At 38.2% G+C, this 24,763-nt stretch overlaps 1 protein-coding gene across 6 annotated transcripts in view; it reads right to left on the reverse strand.

Moving 5' to 3' along the window:
* Foxj3 (forkhead box J3) overlaps positions 1-24,763 on the reverse strand; it is a 91,683-nt gene that overhangs the window by 30,860 nt on the left and 36,060 nt on the right. For all 6 annotated transcript variants that reach the window (XM_048351030.1, XM_048351028.1, XM_048351029.1 and 3 more), the window contains one exon: positions 3,916-3,999. In XM_048351030.1, the coding sequence (XP_048206987.1) occupies positions 3,916-3,999 (84 nt within the window). The remainder of the gene's footprint in view (positions 1-3,915; positions 4,000-24,763) is intronic.

Here is a 24,763-nt window from a genome sequence, read left to right on the forward strand (position 1 = left end):
ATCCACCGAACAAAAAGCTATCAAATTAAACTGATAAAATATTACATATAATTATAGAAATATATTGACTTGATATTATATTGGCTTTCTAGCAGATAACGCTTTCATTCCTGTATATAACCCTAGCCCAGTACTTTACCATTGTAATTGTAACTCCATCCTTCTAATAAGTATCGTCTTTTCTAAATGAGTATTCTATCAAATTAAGCATCTTTTTTGGCTGTTTTGTCTTTCAACACTACAAACTGTCAAATTCAACTACTGGGAGTCTAAATGTAGTAACTCATGTTTGTAATCCCAGAGACCATGAGATCAATGAGACTTCTTATCTCAACAAATAAGCTAGATGTAGTGGTATATCATTGTAATCACTGTATTTCTAGCTACATTAGGGAGGTAACAGGTAAAAGGATACAGTGTAAAGCCAGTCCCAGGCAAAAATACCAGCAAGGAAAGAGAGGGGGAGAGCTTGTTCAAGCAGAAGAGTATTTCCTACCAAGTACAAAGCCCTGAGTTCAAACCCTAGTATTGAGTGAAGGAATGTCCTTGATTTTGTTCTGTTAAGCTTTCTACCTAAATCTTACTTCTATTCTTAAATATCCTAACCCTAGTCTAAATTCTTCATCCCAGTTACAAAAGAATCTCAAATATTATTATCTATTCTCCTTTTTACTTATAAGTCAATCACACATCTGTTTCTCTGAGTGGAATATCCTTTACTGCTTTCTATGAAAAAAGTTACACTTTTTTTTTTTTTGCCAGTCCTAGGCTTTGGACTCAGGGCCTGAGCACTGTCCCTGGCTTCTCTTTGCTCAAGGCTAGCACTCTGCCACTTGAGCCACAGCGCCACTTCTGGCCATTTTCTATATATGTGGTACTGGGGAATCGAACCCAGGGCTTCATGTATACGAGTCAAGCACTCTTGCCACTAGGCCATATTCCCAGCCCAAAAGTTACACTTTTGTTGTTGTTGTTTTGGACTTGAGGCTTGAACTCAAGTGAACTCAAGGGCTGGGCACTGTCTCTGAGCTTCTTTGGCTCAAGGCTAGCTCACTACCACTTAAATCACAAGGACACTTCCAGCCTTTTCGGAGCAGCTTATTGGACATAAGAGTCTCATGGCCTTTCCTGCCCATGCTGGCTTCAAACGGCAATTCTCAGATCTTAGCCCCCTGAGCAGCTAGGATTACAGGCATAAGCAACCAGTGCCTGGCAGAAGTTATACTTTTATATCATAATTCGTAATTTGTAGAAACCATCCTAGGCAGGATTATCTACTTTTGAATCACTAATTATCACTTCCTGGTCTAACATATTAATTACTTAGTACTTCCTTAGTCACTTATAATCACATTACATGACTTGATTACTTCTGTTCATATTAAATATTTTACTTCTCTTTCATACAGCTGCAGATGCTAAGTGTTCTGTACTTCACTTATCCATACAAAGTCCAGGTGCTAAATCTGTTTTAAGGAAGGAATGTCAGAAGGGTAAGAGCTGAGATTTGTTTTTTTACAAACTACTACATACTGAGCATATTGGCATCTGTTTTATAATTACCTATATCTGTTACCACAAACTTTTGTTTGTGTAATGCCAAAAACTGTTCTGACTTTTTAATTCTACATATATTGAATTCCTTCTTCAGGTTCCAATAAAGCTGCCTAAGACATATTACTCATATACCTCATTTTGCTCTTATACCTCATATGTTCATGTAATCCCAACACTATCCAAGGTCCTTATCTTTAAGGACAGGAAATTTTATACCTTTACCAGGAATAGGTATAGGTCAAATTTATTTGGAAAAACATTTACTCAGCTTCATCTAATTCTATTCTCTTTGCCCATTTATTCTGCCATCTATTATAAATCTATGAAAAACACCAAGGCTGGAGATGAAAATACTTTTTTCTATGCCTTGAAGGGGAGATTAGTCCAGTGAAGGAGACAAGTATAAAAAAAAAATCTATAAAATGTGAGAAACTTTTAAAAGAACTTAACAAAAATTCTATGAGGACAAATGGAAAAATTAAGAAAAAGCTTCACGGGGCTGGGAATATGGCCTAGTGGTAAAGTGCTCGTCTCGTATACTTGAAGTTCTAGGTTCGATTCCTCAGCACCACATACATAGGAAAAGCCGGAATGGGCATTGTGGCTCAAATGGCAGAGTGCTAGCCTTGAGCAAAAAGAAACCAGGGACTGTGTTTAGGCCCTGAGTTCAAGCCCCAGGACTGGCAAAAAAAAAAAAAAAAGAAAGAAAAGGCTTCACAAAGTGTTAAACATTCAAAATGGGTCTTCAAAAAGAGTATGTACAGGGAAAAATTGGGATAAAGTGAGGGAAATGTTTTCATTACCTGACTTATATAACTGTAACCCCTTTGTACATCACCTTTCCAATAACAATTTTTTTAAAAAAGAGTAACAGTACATAGGATAGTTGCATGTGTGTTTCCATTACAATAATGGAATTGTAAAAGGGGTGGAAAAAACTGAGAGGTTAATGTTTGACAGAAGATGAAGTGCTAGCTAAGAGTAGGCTACAATATATAACTGAAGATATCAACCACGATGCTTTTTTCTTGTGTTTTCGCAAGTTAATTTTAACCAAGGATTTACAAAGACTTAATCATAATAGCAACAACAACCTCTTTCTCTCTTTGATTTTGTATACAAAGTGAATATTTACTTGGATGTTGGAAAAAAAACATTCTGAGGACTATGAAGAAAATTCAATATAACCTAAAGACCATCTGCTATGAAAGGTAATGATTGTTACCATAAAACTAGTCTTCAATGTGCCAAGTGAAGAGGAAAGAGTTATTAAAGAAAAACTCCAGGGGTTGGGGATATGGCCTAGTGGCAAGAGTGCTTGCCTCGTATACATGAGGCCCTGGGTTCAATTCCCCAGTACCACATATATAGAAAATGGCCAGAAGTGGCGCTGTGGCTCAAGTGGCAGAGTGCTAGCCTTGAGCAAAAAGAAGCCAGGGACAGTGCTCAGGCCCTGAGTCCAAGCCCCAGGACTGACCAAAAAAATAAAATAAAATAAAGAAAAACTCCAGGGCTGGGAATGTGGCTTAGAGGTAGAGTGCTTGCCTAGCATGCACAAAGTCCTGGGTTTGATTCCTCAGTATCACATAAACAGAAAAAGCCAGAAGTGGCACTGTGGCTCAAGAAGTAGAGTGCTAGCCTTGAACAAAAAGAAGCCAGGGACAGTGCTCAGGCCCTGAGTCCAAGCCCCAGGTCTGGCAACAAAAACAAAAACAAAAAGAAAAACTCCAAAGACCTAGACATAGATGCAAACCTCAGACAATACCTGTGCTCTACTTATGACAAGACCATTTGATTAGCTCCTAAACAGCCGTCTTAAAGAATAAGAATAATGAAATAATAGGCCTGAAAGTGCTTTAAAAAATATTAAATACTTGTGACTATTGCTGTTGCATTGGTTCACTCTTTGTCCTTTGTCTCACCATTTTGTTGTTCCTCTTCCCTTCCCTAATTCAGATAAACATAAATACAATACACAGGGTACCAAAATAAAATACAGTGACAAGAGGGGATGAACTATGGTGGGAGAGGGGATGAAAGAAAAAAGAAATATGCTGGATATGAACTTTACAATTTTGGGGGGGGAAGGTGCGGGGTGAGAAAGTGGGGGAGAAAACGAGGGAGAGGGTAACACTATTCAACAAGAAATGTACTCACTACCTTACAGATGTAACTATAACATCACCTTGACAATAAAATTTTTAAAAGAGAAAAATAAACTAAGGCTTTTAGTGAAAATTAAATACTTATAATGACATCTATATTTTGTTTACATCTGCTATTTAGAAATGAACTTTAAAACTGACATGTCTGATATATTCAACATCCTATACTAAATTTATGATAAACAGCTTTTACCCGTTCTACAGATCGTGCCCGCTTCTTTGGCCGAGTAGGCAGCGCATCTTCCTTCGGATTGGTGTCTATTGCCCAATAGGACCCCTAAAAGTAAAGATATAAATTACATTAACACTATATTACAATAACCCTACTTACAATAAAAAGGATTTTTATAATCCTCTGCTCCAAAAGCAAATGTTTTTTTACAAATACAACAGAAAAGTAGCATGAAAAGTAACAATAATTTCTTAATCTGTGGGTTATGCTTTTTGTTTTTGTGGGACTGAACCCAGGGCCTCCATACTTGCTAGGCTCTACCTCTAAGTTATGCTCCCCAATCCCTTTATAAAAATTTTATGCTGAGGCTAAATTTCCCAAGCCAGCCCCAAACTTGTGATCGTGCTGCCTTAAACTCCAAATAGCTGGGATTACCAATATATATAACTGTATTTAGTGAAACACTACTGTTGAACACGAAAAAATAAGTTTATATGAAAAACAATTCATTTATAACTCAATGATTAAACCAAAAAAACCTCATAAGTAAGCTGAAGTAGTACTTGTTGAAGGGAAGAACTTCTATGGGCAAATTAAAAGAGGAAATGATCAATTTAAATATATACTAATTCTTAATTGAATACATATGACAATTGCATTAGACATTCAAATCCACAAGTATTTTATGTATAAAGACGCCAAAGTTTTAATAGCCTGGGATTTCACAAATCTAAACATTAAGTGAAACAATGTACTAAGACAAACTGCTTGAACACGTTTTATTACTATTATTATTTATTTTGTTATATTATTTTGCCAGTCCTGGGGCTTGGACTCTGCCTGAGCACTGTCCCTGGCTTCTTTTTGCTCACTTGAGCCACAGCGCCACTTCTGGTTGTTTGCTATATATGTGGTGCTGAGGAATCAAACCTAGGGCTTCATGTATATGAGGCAAGCACTCTTGCCACTAGGCCATATTCTCAGCCCTTGAACACATTTTATATAAGGGCATCTTGAGGAGCAATGTAATACTCTGCTTAGATTATCACAATTCATTTTTACTATTTATCTTCTTATGCTTATATTTTCAGTTTATTTTTACTATTTATTCTCTTTTTGATAAAAGTTTTTATATCATTCAGTGTGTATTGAGCACCTGCTATGTTCCAGGTACTAAGAAATCATGACTCCAAAAGACATTCTGAAAAGACCAGATCACATAGTACACACACATTATACAGGTGAAAAGATAAAGCTTAGAAAATTCAAGAGCCATGACCAGAAACCTAGCCTTAATTCTTAGCTCCTTTCTCCCTCAACTATCCTCCCTGTACCCATATACACAGATACACACTGGCAGAAGGAAAACCAAGGAAAGAGTAAGAATGAGAAAGAAGGAAGAGAGATATATGTTCCAAAAAACAGGAATACAAGGTATAATCCTAGATTTATAATTAATTGCATTTATAATATTCAAATTTTGTTTTTGCTTCTATCATCTCATTAATATTCCTAGGTGGTTTTTTTCCTGCAACACTTGACAATGAACAGAAATATAGCTCCATCTATCTATCAATCTCTCATACTTAGGCCTGATGTAAATTTTCAGTTTATCCTTTCTTGAACCTAGCTAGTCTGATTCATACCATACATCTAAACCTGTCCTAGCTAACTGATCTTATTGTATGTGCTATTCACCAGACCACTAACAAACCTGTATTCTATCTTCAAATTTTACTTCAGATATTATCTGATGAATCCTTCTCTGATCTTACTGCCATACTGAAGAATTTACCATTCTCCCCTTCTGCAACATTGCTATCTTTTTATACATTTAGACCATTCACATTTGGCAATACTGTTCTGTTTATGAATCTGCATCCCTTTCTAGTCTATGAGTTCTTTAAGGATAGGAATTACCTTTGTCTATTTCTCTATGAACAGTGTCAGGTGAAGATGCAATTCAAGTACTCAATAAACATGCTGAAATGGGAAGGATACACCATTCAACTGTGCTAATAATGCCAGTGTACAGAATAGTAACTGAGGTAACTGAGCTTTAGCACTGATTTCATTAACTCAATTTCATGCCAAGCTAACTAGTAGCTAGTGTTGCTTATCTCTTTATATTCATTTTTTTATTGACCTGATGTAAGACCATATGTCAGTTGCTTTTGATATTGTAAGAAAAGCCTGGGCTGGAATATGGCCTAGTGCTTGCCTCGTATACATGAAGCCCTGGGTTCGATTCCTCAGCGCCACATATATAGAAAAAGCCAGAAGTGGTGCTGTGGCTCAAGTGGCAGAGTGCTAGCTTTGGGCAAAAAGAGGCCAGGTACAGTGCTCAGGCCCTGAGTTCAAGCCCCAGGACTGGCAAAAAACAAACAACAAGAACAAAAACCTTCCAATTATGTTCAATAACATTTGATGACTTAAGATGGTGTTTAGCTAGGCACCAGTGGCTCATGCATGTAATCCTAGCTACACTTGGGAGGTTGAGAGCTGACAATTGCAGTTGAAGCCAGCCTAGGCATCAAGTCCAGGAGACTTTGATCTCCAATTAACCACCAGAAAACCTGAAGTGGAGCTGTGGGTCAAAGTAGTAGAGCTCTAGCCTTGAGCACAAAAGCTCATGGACAGTACCTAGACCCTAAGTTCAAGCCCCAGGACCTCCCCTCCCCTCTCAAAAAAAGAGATGTCTATTTCTTACATCTTCCTGAAAGGTGATATAGTACTTTGAAGGATATAGTAAAAAAAAAAAAAAAAAAAAAAAAAAAAAGCAGGATACTTCTATATTCTTTTTTTTGGCCAGTCCTGGGCCTTGGACTCAGGGCCTGAGCACTGTCCCTGGCTTCCTTTTGCTCAAGGCTAGCACTCTGCCACTTGAGCCACAGCGCCACTTCTGGCTGTTTTCCATATATGTGGTACTGGGGAATTGAACCCAAGGCTTCATGTATACGAGGCAAGCACTCTTGCCACTAGGCCATATTCCCAGCCCTCTCTATATTCTTATTAATGTTTGCACATTACGGTAGAGAAAACTGATGAGTAACAATGAGATAATTCTTAGAATAATAAAAATCATTTTGAGATACAGGTAAAATAAAAGCATTAAGATCCCACAATGTACCTTGGACTTATAAATGAATTCTATATAATAATTCAAAGATAGACTTTATTCCAATTTTTAAACATGTAAAATTATGATTTGCTTTCTGGAAGAATTCTTCTGGAAGAAAAGATTAAAAGCCATAAAACATTAATCTTTACAAGTAGTTAGAACTGCTCAAAATGAAAAAATTTTAAGGCCTGGCCCAGGCAAAAATATAAGACCCTATCTAAAAGATGACCTAAAGCAAAAAGGGCTAGAAGTGTGGCACAAGTGATAGAGTGCTTGCCTAGCAAGTACTAGTCCCTGGGTTCAACACACCAGTACCAACAAATAGTAGTAGTAATTCTTTTAGAAAAACTAAATTAGATTCAATGGATCCTCATAGTACATTGAAGATTAAGGAATACATATTCCATGTTGAAAATTAACTATACAGCTTGGGGGTGGCGGATGGGAGGGAAAAATTGGGAGAAAGTGAAGGAAAGAATGACATTGTCCAAAAAGAAATGTACTCATTATCTGACTTATGAAACTAACCTCTCTATTCTACTACCTTTGTAGTAACAATAAAAAATATATATTCCCCTTGAGTATTTGACTTCATATTGTTTTGTATAAATCTTAAAATGCTATATGGAAAACTTACATTTGTAAGTCTGATTTCTTTACTAGACGTCATGTAATAGTGATGATTTTTTTTTTTTTTTTTGCCAGTCCTGGGGCTTGGACTCAGGATCTGAGAGCAGTGTCCCTGGCTTCTTTTTGCTCAAGGTAAGCACTCTACCACTTGAGCCACAGCGCCACTTCTGGCCATTTTCTATATATGTGGTGCTGAGGAATCGAACCCAGGGCTTCATGTATAAAAGGCAAGCACTCTTGCCACTAGGCCATATTTCCAGCCCCCAATAGTGATGATTTTTCAATCATCCTACAAATCTGTAACTCAATAAATGGTTGCTAAATCTAATTCCAATAAGTAGCTTAAAGACATACTAAAAAATCCTAACTCCAATAATATCTTTAAAGCACATTAAAATATTCAGAGCACATTTGTTATGCTATATAGTTATACCTATATAGACAAACAGATAGATAGATAGATAGATAGATAGATAGATAGATAGATAGACAGACAGACAGACAAGAGAGGTATCTTCAGTGCTCTGAAGTAGAAAGAATAAAGAATGAAAGTCATCCTGGCCTGTATTTAAGTAAGTTTGGAAGAATTATTATAAAGATGGGAATACTTGCCAAGTTTATCTACAGACTGAATTCAACTCCTTTTATATAGCCAGTATCATTTTTTTCCCAACTACTGACAAGGTGATCCTAAGATATATATGTAGGGGCTGGGGATATGGCCTAGTGGCAAGAGTGCTTGCCTTGTATACGTGAGGCCCTGGGTTCAATTCCCCAGCACCACATATACAGAAAATGGCCAGAAGTGGTGCTGTGGTTCAAGTGGCAGAGTGCTAGCCTTGAGCAAGAAGAAGCCAGGGACAGTGCTCAGGCCCTGAGTCCAAGCCCCAGGACTGGCCAAAAAAAAAAAAAAAGATATATATGGATATATATGTAGCAACAAGGGACCCAGAATAGACAAAACATCTTGAAAGAGAAAAACCAAGTCGAAGTGAGTCACACTTCTCAATTTCAAAACTCATTACAAACTTTCAGTAATCAAGAAACTGTGATGCCAACACTGAGACAGATGACTAGTTAACAGAACTAAACTCAGAATTTAGAAATATATCCATATTTTATGGTCAGCTGGTTTTCCACAGACTACTAAGACTACAAAGAGGGAAAGAACAGACTTTTCAAACAAGAGTGTTGGAAACAACCACATGCCAAAAAGAAAGAAAAGAAAAAGAAAAAGGGACTCTCCACCCTAAACTAACCACTTAAAAAACAGTTAATTTAAAATGAATCAAAGATCTAAATGTAAGAGCTAAACTGTCAAACTCTTAGAAATCTTTATGACCTTGGATTAGGAAATATTCTCTTGAATGACAAGTAGCCAAAAGAAAAATGAAAATATCCAGATTTAAGAGTCATCTTTTATCAAACACTACCAAGAAAGTAAAATCAAAATCAACCTACAGAATGAAAGTAAATATTTACAAGTCATTTAAGTGAAAAGTATGTAACAGCCTGGCATTCAGTGGCTTGTGCCTATAACCCTAACTACTCAGGAAGCTGAGGCCTGAGAATTGCAGTTCAAAGCCAGCCTCAGGCAGGAAAGTTCGTGAAACTCTTATCTCTAATTAACCACCAAAAAGCTGGAAGTGGAGCTGTAGCTCAAGTGGTAGAGTGCTAGCCTCAAGGAGGTGGGGGGGGGGGTGCTCAGGGAGAGTGTGTAGTTCCTAAGTTCAAGTCCCATGACTGGCATACACACATGCACACATAGAATATATAATAAAATGTAATACAACTCTTACAACTCAATAATTACAAAAAGATAACCCAACTTAAAAATGGGCAAATCGTCTAAGAACATATACAAATGCCCACGAACACAAGAAAATATTTGCCAGTAAGGCAATGCAAATCAAAACCATAATAAAAGAGATAGGTCTTCATAATAAAAACAGACACACCAGCATAGGAAAGCTGGAGTCCTCATTAATTGAGAGACTATAAAGGTACCGCATTCTATAAACCAGTTTGACAGTTCCTCAAAAGATGAAATATATTGCCCAGCAATTTCAAATAAAAACATACTCCAGAGAAATAAAAAACTTTTCCACAGTAGTAATTACAAACAACTGATCTTCAGCTCAAGGCTAGCACTCTACCACTTAAGCCACAGCACCACTTCTGGTTTTCTGGTGATTAGTGGGAGATAAGAGTCTTATGGACTTTCCTGCCAGGCCTGGCTTTGAACCTTGATCCTCAGATCTTAGCCTCCTGAGTAGCTAGGATTGCAGGCATGAGCCACCAGTGCCCAGCATGGTAGTTTTTTGTTTTGTTTTTTTGCCAGTCCTGGCGCTTGACCTGAGGGCCTGAGCACTGACCCTGGCTTCTTTCCACTTAAGCCACAGGGCTACTTCTGGCTTTTTCCATATACATGATGCTGAGGAATCGAACCCAGGGCTTCATTTATACAAGGCAAGCACTCTACCAGTAGGCCATATTCCCAGCCCTGATGGTAGCCTTTTTAATGATGGCCCAAAGTGGGAATCTAAATGTCTATAAATTGAGTGAACAGATAAACAATTATAGTATGTCTAATACAATGGAATATCATTCAGTCATTAAAAAAAAGAATGAAGTATCATTACATGCTATAATATGGATGGCCTTGAAAACCTGTGCTAAATGCTGGCCCAACACAAAAGACCATATATTCTATTTATTTTGTATGAAATATCTAGAATAGGCAGATATGTAAAGACAAAAAAAAAGTAATGGTTGCCAGAAGCTTGAAGTAAGGGAGATAATGAGTAACTGTGAATGCATATAGCCTTTCTTTCTTATATAATGAAATAAAAATATCCCAGAATTAGATAGCACCAATGGTTATGCAACTTCACTAATAAACTACTACTACTAAACTACTGAATTATACTTTTAATAAAACTAAATTCTATTGAGATATGTATATTTAAATAGTCATATCTAAATATAACTTACATGTAAATAAAATATATAATCTAAAAGAAAAATGAAATCAAGGACCCCTAAGCAAATACATGTTAGTTATACAACTGAGCTACCGGTCACAAAGTAAAGTCAGTGGTATTGCCTGTCTAAATTCAAATTTCCTGATTTCTAGTTGATTTCTTCCTTTAGATCATGTCAATTTTTGGTAACAGGTCTAAAATAGTCATTTTAGTATCACAGAAAGTCAAGTAATTCCCCAAACAATAAAAACTCTCCCAAATTCAAAGTAAATTTTCCAGGCACCAGCATCTCATGCCAGTAATCTTAGCTCCTCAGGAGGCTGAGATCTGAGGATCCTGATTGGAAATCAATGTCTGTGAAATGCTTATCTCCAGTTAACTCCCCTTTAGGAGATTAGTTGAAAATGATACAGTCATCCAAATTACGTACCATTAAAATAATTTAATTTTTAAAAATCTCTTGCTAATAATTACTTTTGTCCTCACATGAAAATCTAGGGATCCTTGGGAAGGTAAGCAAATATAATCATTATATTCAATGTATATTATATAAAAAGTATGCTACATTACTTGGGGATAGGGATGTGAGGGGGGAAATGGAAGAGAATGACAGAGGGGTGACACTGATCAAAATGTACTCAAAACCTGACGTATGAAATTGCAATCTCTTTGTACAACTACTTAAAAATAAAATTTTCAAAAATATCCAGGGTCTCAAAAAGAGCAGTAATAATATAAGGAATCAGATAAAAGACATAATTAGGTTCAAGAAGTTCCTAAACACTATAAAGGTCCCATACAGATCATGATAGTACTAATATCTTCTTACAATAAAAATCCACAGGGACAAGGGATTTTCTAAGGATGTCTCATGTCTATACTGTAGAGTACAACACAAACATCAATTACTAAGCTTTAGTACTACAGAAGAGCAGCTGGTTGACTTCATCTCATCAATGTTTATGAACACGTTCAAAAACAACCAAATAGGGCTGGGAATATGGCCTAGTGGCAAGAGTGCTTGCCTCGTACACATGAAACCCTGGGTTCGATTCCCCAGCACCACATATACAGAAAACAGCCAGAAGTGGCACTGTGGCTCAAGTGGCAGCATGCTAGCCTTGTGCAAAAAGAAGCCAGGGCTACAGTGCTCAGGCCCTGAGTCCAAGGCCCAGGACTGCCAAAAAAAAAAAAAAAAAAAAACACAAAGAAACAACCAAATAGAATTTCTAAAATTAAAATAATTAATGACTGAAATAAAGTTCACTAGATTTAACAACTAGATAGAGTCAGAGTCACACAGCTAGAAATTAGCCAGTCTGGGAAATAAAAAGAAAAAAAATGAAAAAAATTTAAGGGACTTATAAAACAATGTCAAACAGTTTATATACTGGATACTTTTGGAAAGAAAAAAAATGAAGTCAAATAAATTTTTAAAGAAATAATAACTAAAAACATGAATTTGGATTAAAAACTTCTGATTCTAGAAGATTGTTAAAAACTTAAGTAGAATAAATATGAAGATACACTAAAGTTTATCACAGTTCAATTGCTGAGATCCAAAGACACAGGTACAAATCCAGAATTCAATATTCAGAAAAAGTACTCTGAGAATAAGGGCCTTTGCAGATAAACAAGCAAAAATTTGATTCCTGCAGGCATACACTAAAAGAAATGTCAAAAACCAATAGATATTGTCAGGTAGAAGGGAAAATACATCAAGTGGGAACTTTGACAAGAAAAATATACCCCAAATAACTTCTCTAAAAGATAGTATTTTAAGGGCTGGGCACTGGTGGCTCACATCTGTAACCCTAGCTACTCAGGAGGCTGAGATGTGAGAATTGCAGTTCGAAGCTAGCCAGAGCAGGAAAGGCTGTGAGACTCTTATCTTCAAAACAGTGTAGCCGTGGCTCAAAGTGGTAGAGTATTAGCCTTGAGCAAAAGAAGCTCAGGGACAGTATACAGGCCCTGAGTTAAGCCCCAGAACTGGTTAAAAAAAAAAATTCTAAGGTAAGATTCAATGATATAAGCAGAAGCACAAGATATGACACAGCAAAGAAAGGAGTCAGTGAATACGTGAATTTTATGCCACTGTAAGGTTATTACACTGTCAAATGGATGGCAACAAGTAGATACTAGCCAGGCACTGGTGGCTCACACCTATAATCCTATTCAGAGAACATGGGATCTGAGGATCATGGTTCAAAGCCAACCATGGCAAGAAACTCCATGAGACATTTATCTACAGTAAACTACCGAAAAAGGCAAAAGTGGAGTTGTAGTTTAAGTAGTAGAATGCTAGCCTTGAGCAAAAAAAAAAAAAGCTCAGAAACATTACCCAGGCCCTGAGTCTTAGCCCTAGTATCTGCACAAAAAACAAACGTGCAAAGAAAAAAAAAAGAAGAGGAGAGCAGTAGATGGTCATGGTATGAAGTGGAAGACAGCATAATATTTTCTCCAAATACTCTATAATAAGTTAATAATATATTTCATTATGTTCTAGAATAACTACTTTAAAAAGTAAAGAGAACACAGCTAAGACACTAGTAGAAATGAAATATAACAATATAAACTATTTGATTACCCCAAAAGGTTGCAAAAATAAAGCAACATAAAAACAAAAGGGAAGAACGATGCCAATAATATTAAATATAAAGTACAAGCACTCTAGAAAGCAGATTAATAGGTAATCTAAAAAGTAAGAGCCACCTGGGCTTTAGTGGCTCATGCCTATAATCCTAGCTACTCAAGAGGCTGAGATCTAAAGAGTACAGTTCAAAGCCAGCCCAGGTAGGAAAGTCTCTGAGACTCTTATCTCCAATGAACCACCAGAAAACCAGAAGTGGCACTGTGACTCAAAGTGGGAGAGTGCTAGCCTTGAGCTCAAAAGCTCGGGGACAGCACCCAGACCTTGAGGTTCAAGCCCTGTGACAGATTAAAAAAAAAGAAAAAGAAAAAGCAAGAGCCAATGGTTACTTACTCTTTACAAAATACAAGGGCTTTAATATACCAAAAGCAAAATGCAAGAAAAAGATAAAAAGTAGCATAAAGAAAGTTAGGGTGGAAAATAATGATCAAAATAGGCTCCAAGACAAAGAACATTTTAAGAAATCAAAGATCTGGATTTCAGGTATAGTTTAGTAGCAGAGTGTCTAGCTTTCTGAGGCCTTGTATTTTATCACCAGCACTACAAAGGTGGGAGGACATTTCAAAAAAATAAAAATATTCAACAGGAAGAATGTACATGAATTTTAATGTGAAATGAACAATGGGCCTAAATGTAAAACACAAAACTTACACAAGAAAACATAGGGGAAAATCTTCACGACATTAATTGATTTTCTGGGCAATAAAAAAAGGTACTAACTAATAAATGGATAAATTATATTTTTTTTAATTTTATCATTTTTACTCTTTAAATGACTATGAAAACAAAAAGGTAAACTTAATATGACAAAATATTTTTCACAGCATAAATACAAGAAAAAATAACCAATTTTTTTCAATGAAAACCTTTTAAACTTCAAAAATGATGAAATACAAATAGTTTGTAATCACAGAAAAAGACGCTCAAAGTCAATGGACTGGAAAAGTTAAGTACAAACCATTATGAGATATTACTTCACACCCAGCTAAAGTTAAAAGGATAGCTAGTACCACACTGCTGGCCAGGATGTTGAACAACTGGAACTCTCATGCATTTCCCTTGAGAATGCAAAATAGCAGAGTATTCTGGAAAAAAGAATGCAGTTTCTTACAGTCTTTCACCCTCTGACCCAGCAATTCTATTCACTGTTCAAGAAAATATTCTGCTTAACTGGGACTGGGAATGTGGCCTGGTGGTAGAGTGCTCGCCTCCTATACATGAAAGCCCTGGGTTCAATTCCTCAGCACCACATATATAGAAAAAGCCAGAAGGGGTGCTATGGCTCCAGTGGTAGAGTGCAAGCCTTGAGCAAAAAGAAGCCAGGGACAGTGCTTAGACCCTGACTCCAAGCCCCAGGACTGGCAAAAAAAAATTATATCCACACAAAGTATCCTTGCTATCTTTCATAATGCTGAAAAATGTTAAAATACGATTAAATATAAATTAAACTTAAGAGGCTGGTATTAATTTCATACTCCTGGGGAGAGTAGTTCCTACCATAAATGGCTAGACATTCTAAATGGCTGTTTATGAATTTTATGTTTTAACTAACCCCACAGCCAATTATATGTTAATTGGTAAAATGAATCATCAAAGATTCTTCTTTAGATCACAATGCATAACTATCTCTTAAATTTCCTTAACTTCCATGCCTTTATTCCAGGTCGTACATTATTCCAGGTGCAGGTCGTACATCTTTACTTTCTCTTCCAGTTTACATTTGGCAATCCATTTTTAAAGATTTTGCCTTCCTTTTCCCCAATACTATATGATGTTATTGCTATCTGAATACACATATGTAAAGTAACTGTATTTCTCAGTTCCGGTTATACTTATAGTCCAAGAATACTTAAGAATAACATCATCTACTGTGGTCTAGGCTCAAGACAGTCAAGGGAATGAGGAGTCACCACCACCCCGAGTCCTGGTAACAGGCATTTCACAGTGACTGGCCTTCTGGCAAGAACACCTTAATCCAAAGAAGTGACTTGAGCAGAGAGGACTTCAGGTACATAACACCACAAGCAGCAAATTTTTCTTTGGGAGAAAAAGCTAGCCACACAAAATGAACTCATCAATCACTTCAGCCAATCAATGGAGGACAACTAATTGCTCCAGTGCTGAAATACATGTTCAAGGGCTCTGGAGTGGTAATGGGCTACCCAGAACCTGGATTCTGGACACACTGGACATCATTTGGATGTGGCTAATTAGCTGACTGCTTGGCTAACATTTGTTTTCAGCCATCTGCAGTTACCATTCTTTTTGTGCTGGTGTGGATTCCACTTACTCCTGGACAGCAGTAATATAGATTTCTCAGATATTCCCACTTCTCCTATGATTGTGTTTCTGAACCCTATGAGATCACTAACCAAAGTGTGTGGAACATGTGCTGCACTATGCATGGTCTGGATGGGCAACATGGCCAATACTCAGAGAGGAGCCCAGGACCTGAGATGTTCCTGAACCCTCCAGTCCCAGAGAAACTAGAAGAGCAGGTTATATCAAGGCCATTATGAACTTCAATAGCTCCCTGATCAGAATACAACTGTCAGCAAATATGGTCAGAACAAAAGAGCTAATTCTGCATGGAGTGAAGACCTAAAGACACTGGATATGGGCAGACAGCTATGTTTCTTGGTGCGACTACTTAAAGTGCAGTTGGATGCCTAGTGGAAACTCTGGTGACCACAGTTGTGTGATGAAAACCAATAAAGATGACTTGTAAAACTGTACCCATCAGCAAGAGGAGATCTCATCCTTCCCCCAACCAAACTAGACAGGGTTGTATAGGAATGGGGCTACATTCTACCTCAATCACAAGACTCTAGCCACACCTCCCATTTTTCATGTCTCCCTGATCAATGGGATACAATAGGGACCATGCCCACATTCTATGCTGCCCAGGAGCATTGGTATTCTCTCTGTTGGCTTACTCCACTACCAGCAGTTGAGGGAGGCAGAGGTGCTAAATGGTGAGATAATCGAAATTATTTTGTAGATATAGTAGAAAGTAGATATAGTTGGTGGTGATTGTGAGAACAGAGGTGATTTCAGAGAGCCTGGGAATGTACCCCCACCCCACCACCCCACACACACGTATCTACCCGTCCCAGTGCTGGGATGTCTGAGCAAACAAGATGAAAAAAAAAATTAGCTGCAGGAAAGAAACTACTCCAAGAAGACCAAGAGAGTAATTGTCCTCATGGACCTGCTGAATCCAAGAAAAAGAAGAAAACTAAAAAGGGAGGTAACCCTAAGACAACTACTAATGGGGACTGAAATGCAACTGAAAGTGCAGCCAAAGATCACACTGACCCGGAGCCTTTCCCGTCTTTGGCCTCAGTCAGAGCTGCCAAGGTCAAGAGTGTTGCATGGCCCAATACTGAAGATCTGGAAAGGCGCTACCAACATCTGATGCTTGCCCTGGACTCCAGCAGAATATGCAACCAGCAGCTCTGCAGTGAGATCAAACAACTGAAGCTGAAAAAGAAAGACCTACAGAATCAACAGGGCAAAGAGAATGAGAAGATGGCCTGTGTGCAACACTAAAAACTGAAGCTCCATAAGCTAACAATACAGTTGTTGGTTTCAGAAAAATTCAATTTACAATCTGTCCCAGCCCACATGCAGGTGACCAATGGAAGAGAACTGGAGCATGAACATCTTGCCAACCACCTGCAGGCTTCACAGCATCATTCTACAGAGCTGGAGATGACATTGTCAAGCAGTCTCCACCACACAGAACGAAATAGACAAGAATAAACTAGAGCTCATTAAAGACCTGAATAATGGGGCTGGGGATATGGCCTAGTGGCAAGAGTGCTTGTCTCGTATACATGAGGCCCTGGGTTCAATTCCCCAGCACCACATATATAGAAAATGGCCAGAAGTGGCGCTGTGGCTCAAGTGGTAGGGTGCTAGCCTTGAGCAAAAAGAAGCCAGGGACAGTGCTCAGGCCCTGAGTCCAAGCCCCAGGACTGGCCAAAAAACAAACAAACAAACAAACAAAGACCTGAATAATGTGAAGCTGCAGCTCCAGGAAAAAACCAGAAGCTATGATGACGAGGAAGAAAAGAACACCAAGCTACAGAAGAGGCTGGAAGTGCTCCTGACACAGAAGGCTAACATGAAGATCAAAATTCACCAGTTACTACAAGTACTAAAGGAGTGGGCAGAGCTGGAAAGACAAACAGACAATATTAAAGAGTTGGTGGCATTTAAGGCTGGAGGGAGACACTTTGCAGAAGACCTGTGGGAGAAGAGTTCCATGTGGTAGGAGATGGTCCAGCAGCACTTGGAGCAGATAAGCCAACTGATAGAGGATAGGAGACAGGTGTTTGACCTAGAGACCAACCCTGGTGGAACTGAGGAAACAGCTGGCAGAGCTGCCACCCCCACAGCTTCCTGCAGGACTATCTCAGGCTAAGCAGGTGTGGCAGGCTCAGGCCCACCAGATGCAGAAGAAACTAAAAAACCTGGAGGAACAACTTCAAATCCAGACACAGGAAAACCAGAGCCTCAGTCTCCAGAACCTGGGGCAGCAGTAGCATCTGTGGATACTGGAGAAAAAGACCAAGGAATGGGATCAGTATGCCAAGGAGTGACACAAGATCCTTGAGACAATGAGAAGGAACATGAGACAATGAGATACACACTCATGCACAACCAAGGGCTGAAAGATCAGATGGTCCAGCTGCAGGATGCTTTGACGGGCTGAACAATGTGAAGAAGCTCTCCAGCATTCTGTACTCAGAGCAGCAGGTGAGGAGGTATCTGTAGGAGAAGCTGGAGAAGTTAGAAGAATAGAAAAAGATGGCTGAGTTAAGAAGCCATGTGGCTCAGGATCTGCATGACCTGGCCCAGCTGTAGGAGCTCAGAGCTACCTGTGAACAGAACAGAGCCTCCAATCAGCTGCAGATCTCAAAGAAGGCCTGATGCAGCATTTGCTGAGGCACACCCAGTTGCTGGAACAGCTGAAGCAGAAGATGTAGAACAAGTTAAGGGACCACACTGGACACATTGAAGTGCCTATAAGCAATTTGAGACATCAGAACAAGCAGCTGAATTTCCTGGCTTTCCCTAGGGAAGGTGAAGAAGTGAGGAGGCAACACCATTTGATCTGACTATCCTAAAGGATGTAGACAACTCAAAAACATGTGGGATTTTTACCTTGATGTACTATCAGTTGCTGAATCAAAGAAGATAAAACTCAACCAGAAGCTGCAGGACCAGCAGGTCCACTACCAGTGCCTGGCCAATGTGGTAGTCCAATGCCAGATAAAGCTGGAGTACCAGGCTTTCTTCTCTAAGAGCCAGAGCTATGGCATGTCTGGGAACAGGAAACAGAACACAAATGTGCCCAGGAAGCTAAAAATTTGCTTCATCCACAACCTGACCAACAAGGTAGACTACCAGAATCCGGTGGATGAACTCCAACATCAATGCAGCTAGCTGTCAGAACACACCACCACCACTGAAGAGTCCATAGTTTTCTATAAATAACAGATGGAAGTCCTGGATGAGCTGTATCAAAAAACTGTGTCAGCTGGCTGTCCCAGGACAAGAGGGATAACAAAAAGGAGCTGCAGTGCTGCAGTAGCTGCTGTTACACCTTGCAGGTGAAGGCAGAGTGCCAAGACAAGATACTGACAGCCACCCAGACCCTTGCTGCTGAGGCCCTCTCAGATATGTCAGGCCCCCCAAAGACAGAAGTTGAACAGAAGCAAGGTATTGAAAAGGTACAACTTGAGGACAACATGGAACCTGCCCAAGGAAAGACTGGGATGCCTTGCCCCTTGGAGAACTTCACCATAGAGCAGATTGTGCCACTGCTGCCCAATATCCAGTACTACCAAGAGCATGCAAGCTTGGGCGGTGGGCACTCCTTCCCCTTCTTCTACAGACTGATGCAAATTACAAGCTTGAGATAATAGCTATCTAAAGACCTGGTAGCCCCTGCCTAGTAAAGTGGGCTCCTGCCCTTTTGCATGTCCTTTGGGACATGGCAGCTGGGTGGCATTCGTTCAGGTCTTGTTATAATGGGTGATGGGAAAGGGCAACTGTAGGCTACACAGGGCAGGGGCTGCTGGTAGGCGGCCCACACTCCAGGGACATCTAAAATCTGTTGGTTGCTAGGGAAGGGGGCCACGTAATGATTATTACAAAGAGTAAATTCTTTACAAAGGAAGATGGAGAGTGATGGTATTTGTACTAGTGATGCTATTTTATAAATTACTTCTATATTAGCAGACTCATTATTTTCTGATATATTTTCATGCTGATTTATGGAGTTTTCATAATCTGTAGAATTTTTAGTGGAAAAATTTTACATTATTTCCTCAAATGAGTTATTATTTAACATTATATGTTGATGTGTTCATGCATTAAAAAAAAATCATACTCTGTACCAGCAACTCTGAATTTTCTCATTTGTATTTTAATATACTACTATAGTAGTGAACTGAAGTGAAAATAAAAGTACAAACTAAAGAACAAGAAAAGGTTATTGAACCTTTATACATAATTAGATTGTATAATTTTACATAATATTGTTTGAAGAAAACTATAGTAGCACAATAGAGGAATGTTAGATCCTTCAAATTATAGCAGTACACAGGCAATTGATGCTACAAAAAACATAAGAGTAAATATTAAAATGTTTGCCAAAAGTTATCTAGAGGAATGGGGAAGAAATTGCCCTCTGGAATAGTAGGTACAGAGTTCAAACCAGTAAGTGGATATTAATGGTTAGATTAAGGTTCCAATTTCCTTAAACTCTTATTTTCATGCTATGGAACCTTGAAAGCTTCCTTGAATGAGAAAATTGTCTTTTTAGCTTATGCTTTAAAATCCATGCTGTTATTTTTGGTTGAAAAATAATAAAAGAACTTTCAGTGGAAAAAAAAAAAAAGATCATCTTTCATTCTCACAAGTTTCTCTACTTGGGGCAGCAGGTTAAACAGCCACTCTACTAAGACTACTAAATAAACTACTAATGATCAAACACAGTAGGCACCCAAAGGCAGACTGTTTGGCTAGCAAATTGGCTGAATCAATGTACCACTACTCCAATGCTAGCTCATGTCCCTGGAACATCCTTTTTGGGCAACTGTTGTTTTTTATCACTTTTGAGTACACTGATAATTGATTTAAGCTAAGTATTGCTAGAGAGACAGTTAAGGAATTTATTCCTAATCTGTAGGACTGATTGTCAATAAAATATACAATTAACACATTGATTATAATAAGTGATTTCTCTAAATATTAAGGCTATATTCCCTACATTGTTAGTTGTTTCTTAATTTTAAGTCATCAATGCTTAATACTTTTTAAAAACTGTTTTGAAGTTGGAAAGATTTTACTATATAACAATGAAATGCTAAGAAGCCACACAGCTCATCATTTTTAATATAGAATCCATACAAAAAATTAGCTTACAATGGCTATTTTCGTGTTATATCTCAATGTTTGTCAATTATACACTATAAACCCAAAAAGAAGTTGATGTAAAATGAATTTATGACTAGCAATTGCCCATGTATCCTTCAAATAGTTATTAAACTATGGTAAAACCATATGATAGGATCATGCAGTAAAATGGAACAAGTTGCAAATACCCACAACCCAGTAAGTCTCAAATGAATGATACTAAATAAAGGCACTCCAAAATGAACACTTACACCAGGTGCTAAAGGCTCACACCTGTAATACTAGCTATTTGGGTGGCTTGCCCATGTATCCTTCAAATCGTTACTCAACTATGGTAAAACCATATGATAGGATCATGGGGTAAAAATGGAACAAGTTACAAATACCCACAACACAGAAAAGTCTCAAATGTATGACACTAAATTTAAAAAGGCACTCCAAAAAGAACACTTATACCAGATGCTAAAGGCTCACACCTATAATACTAGCTATTTGGGTGGCTAAGACTGGAAAAAATGGAGATACAGGACAGCCAGCCCAGACAGAAAAGCTCACAACATGCCTTCTCAACTCTTAATTAGGTATGATAGCACTCATCATTCTATGAGAGAGGCTGATATTAGAAGATATTAGAGGCTGAATTAGACTGATATTAGAAGAATATGGTTCCAACCAGCCCAGGCAGAGGAAAGAAGCTGAAAGCTGAGAACGGTGGTGTTATGCCTGTTATCCTATCTACAACAGGAAGCCTAAATTAATCAGATTATAGTCCATGTGCACGCCTAGATAGGAAGCAAGACTATAAAAAGGATGGAGGTGTGGCCCAGTACTAAAGCACCTGTTTGGTTTTATGTGTGTAAAAGAGAATTTGGACAGAAAACAGGGGGGGTGGGGTGTGTGTGTGTGTGTGTGTGTGTGTGTGTGTGTGTGTGTGTAAAAAAGACAGGATTTGGACAGAAAACAGACCAGTACTTTCCAGAGCCTGAGGAAAGGAAAGGAGCTATAGATACAGAGGATACTATAGAATACTCATCTATATCTTGATATAGTGGTGCTTACATTCTATACATTTTACCTTATAATTTTTATGTTAATTATAGGGTTAAATATACTAAAACAGGTTTAGATTTGGAAAAGAAAAAAAAGATCAACAACAAAATGTTTTCTTAATTCTCTCACTTATACTGCACGTGTAAATAAAAAGCAACAGAAACTAAACTTTTTCTGACCACCGGTGTATCAGGGGCCTGGCTTGGTACTTCTTTCTGTCTCTAATGTTACCTCTCTGAAATCTATCCTGATCTCTCAGTCTTTCAAATTTGAATACACAGGCGAACTGCCATCCAGGCCAGACTAGACAAAAATTCAATACTTTATTCAAAAAATAATGAAAAGCTGGGCACCAGTGGCTCATGTCTATAATACTAGCTATTCAGGCAGCTGAGATGTGAGGATCATGTTCATTTGAAGCAAGCCCAGGCAGAAAAGTCCATGAAATTCTTATCTCCAATTAAGCATTAAAAACCTCCAAGTGGAGCTGTGGCTCAAGTGGTAGAGTGCTAGCCTTAAGCAAATAAGCTCAGGGACAGTAAGTACCCAGGCCCTGAATTAAAGCCCCAGGACCAGCACAAAAAAAAAAAAAAAAAAAACTAAAGCCAAAAGGGCAAAGGAGTGTGGCTCAGTGTTAGCCTAGCAAATCCAAGGCCCTGAGTCCAAATCCCAGTGTTAACTATATATATACATATATATTCATACATATGTATGTATATATGTGTGTAAAATATATCATACATATGTATATTTATAGTTTTAAATGTGTAAAACTATATAGTTTGTGTAATGGATCAAAAAGCCACACAAAAATACAGAAGATACAACTAGCAAAAGATAAAAGCCAGAACTAAAAAGTAGAGATAGGTGGGATGTAACTCAAATACAGATTCAATCCTCAGTATGACCAAATACACACACACACACACACACACACACACACACACACACACACACTACAGAATTGCAGAATACAGAAGAAATAAAGGGGTTTCAATCAATAAAAAGATGGAAAAAAATCTTGCAGATGCAACAATATGTCCTTTTACTTGTGTTTCTTTTCAAAGTCACAACAGCAGTTTGGCTGCAGAAAATGAGTTTCAAGGAACAGAGGAAAATGGATTCCAGGCTATCAAAATATGGAGCAATGTCTCAAATATGAAGGGTTTTTATGGTAAAGGTGTCTTACATAAAGAATCAAGCATGGAAAAAGTAACCATATAAGAACAGTTCAAATTTAGATCGATCTTTACACTGCTTAGATAATGTATCAGCAGGAATCTATGCTATGAAGAAGATGCTCTACTGAGTTAATTCTATCTCTTGAGCCTGTTGGGCAAAAGACATGGCTAGAAAACCCTAAAGGGTTAAAGTCCACCCCACACCCAAAATCAAAAACTACTCCCACCCCACCTTGGCTCAATGGTTTTCTCCCACTGTGGTGAGGGTGGTTTTGGGAAAGCTCCTCAATTGCCAGGAAACACTGTAATACAAAAAGAAAAAACAATTCATAAGTACCAAAACTTAACTAACATCTTGGTCTCCCTTTTGAGGAAGATTGGCATAACGGAAAAAATCACTAGTCAGCATTCATTTTAAGACACCTGCTATAATTCCAAGTGACCTGGAAGGCAGGTGAAGGAATATAGAAGGCACACACTGCTGTCACTAAGCTGTCAGAATGTAAACAATAAAGTGTTGGTAGCTATCTGGGCTACTAACTGGAATAAAAATGAAGCCATGAGATAGATTAGCCAAACTAACAAATGCAAACAGATATCCTAATTGATACAACTTAAGAATCCAGTTCCAGCTCTTGCAGAAATATCATCCCTCCACCCACCCTTAGTTATGTGTTGGGTTGTAAATCTAGTCAATATAACTGGGTTCTTATGAACCTGAACAAGTCACTTTTCAGTACTGCTTTTAAAATGAGCTAGCTAGTACTACAGTTTTCAAAACATTCTTAAAACAATGGAATTTTGTTTCCTCTTTAAACAAAATGTCATTTTGATATAAAAAATGACTCCAATCACTTGAATGTATCATTTATTAAGATCAAATACATAGCACTAATCTTTAACCATCATCAAAGGGAACAATGGTTATTTAAACTTCACTTTACGATCAGAATTGAACGTCACTATATTACTAAGATGTAGTTTGTAAGATCAAATACAAACTACTTATTGATTGAACTCAATGAGAACAATGATGTATTTTGATAAACTTGAGACTAATAAAAAAAGCTGGCAGCTCTTAGGCTTCAATTTATTGAACTCAATTCAGTTCCATGTTTTGTCTTAAAACTGCACATTACTGGCTAGGAATGTGGCCTAGTGGTAGAGTGCTTACCCACCATACACGAAGCCCAGGGGTTCAATTCCTCAGCACCACATATACAGAAAAAGCCAGATGTGGTGCTGTGGCTCAAGTGGTAGAGTGCTAGCCGTGAGCAAAAAGAAGCCAGGGACAATGCTCGGGCCTTGAGTTCAAGCCCCAGGACTGGCAAAACAAACAAGAAACACAACTGCATATCACTGAAGTAATTCTGAAAACAAAAGATTAGCTTCAAAGAGTAAATGTTTATCACATCTGATATTACTTAATGTAGAAGAAAAGTTGATTTCTGTGCAAAAGAAAACTAGCTTGAGGGCTGAGAATATGGCCTAGTGGCAAGAGTGCTTGCCTCATACACATGAAGCCCTGGGTTCGATTCCCCAGAACCACATGTATAGAAGACAACAGAAGTGGTGCTGAGTGCTAGCCTTGAGCCAAAAGAAGCCAGGGATAGTGCTCAGGCCCTGAGTCCAAGGCCAAAAAAAAAAAAAAAAAAAAAAAGAAAGAAAAGAAAACTAGCTTGATAGCACTTTTTTTTTTTTTGGGGGGGGGGGGTTGTGCTTGTCCTGAGGCTTGCACTCAGGGCCTGAGCTTTTTGTGCTCAAAGCTAGTGCTCTACCACTTAAGGCACTTCTCACTTATTAGGTAGTTAACTGGAGATAT

This window comes from Perognathus longimembris, chromosome 7 (assembly GCF_023159225.1).
Source record: "Perognathus longimembris pacificus isolate PPM17 chromosome 7, ASM2315922v1, whole genome shotgun sequence".
NCBI classification, from domain to species: domain Eukaryota; kingdom Metazoa; phylum Chordata; class Mammalia; order Rodentia; family Heteromyidae; genus Perognathus; species Perognathus longimembris.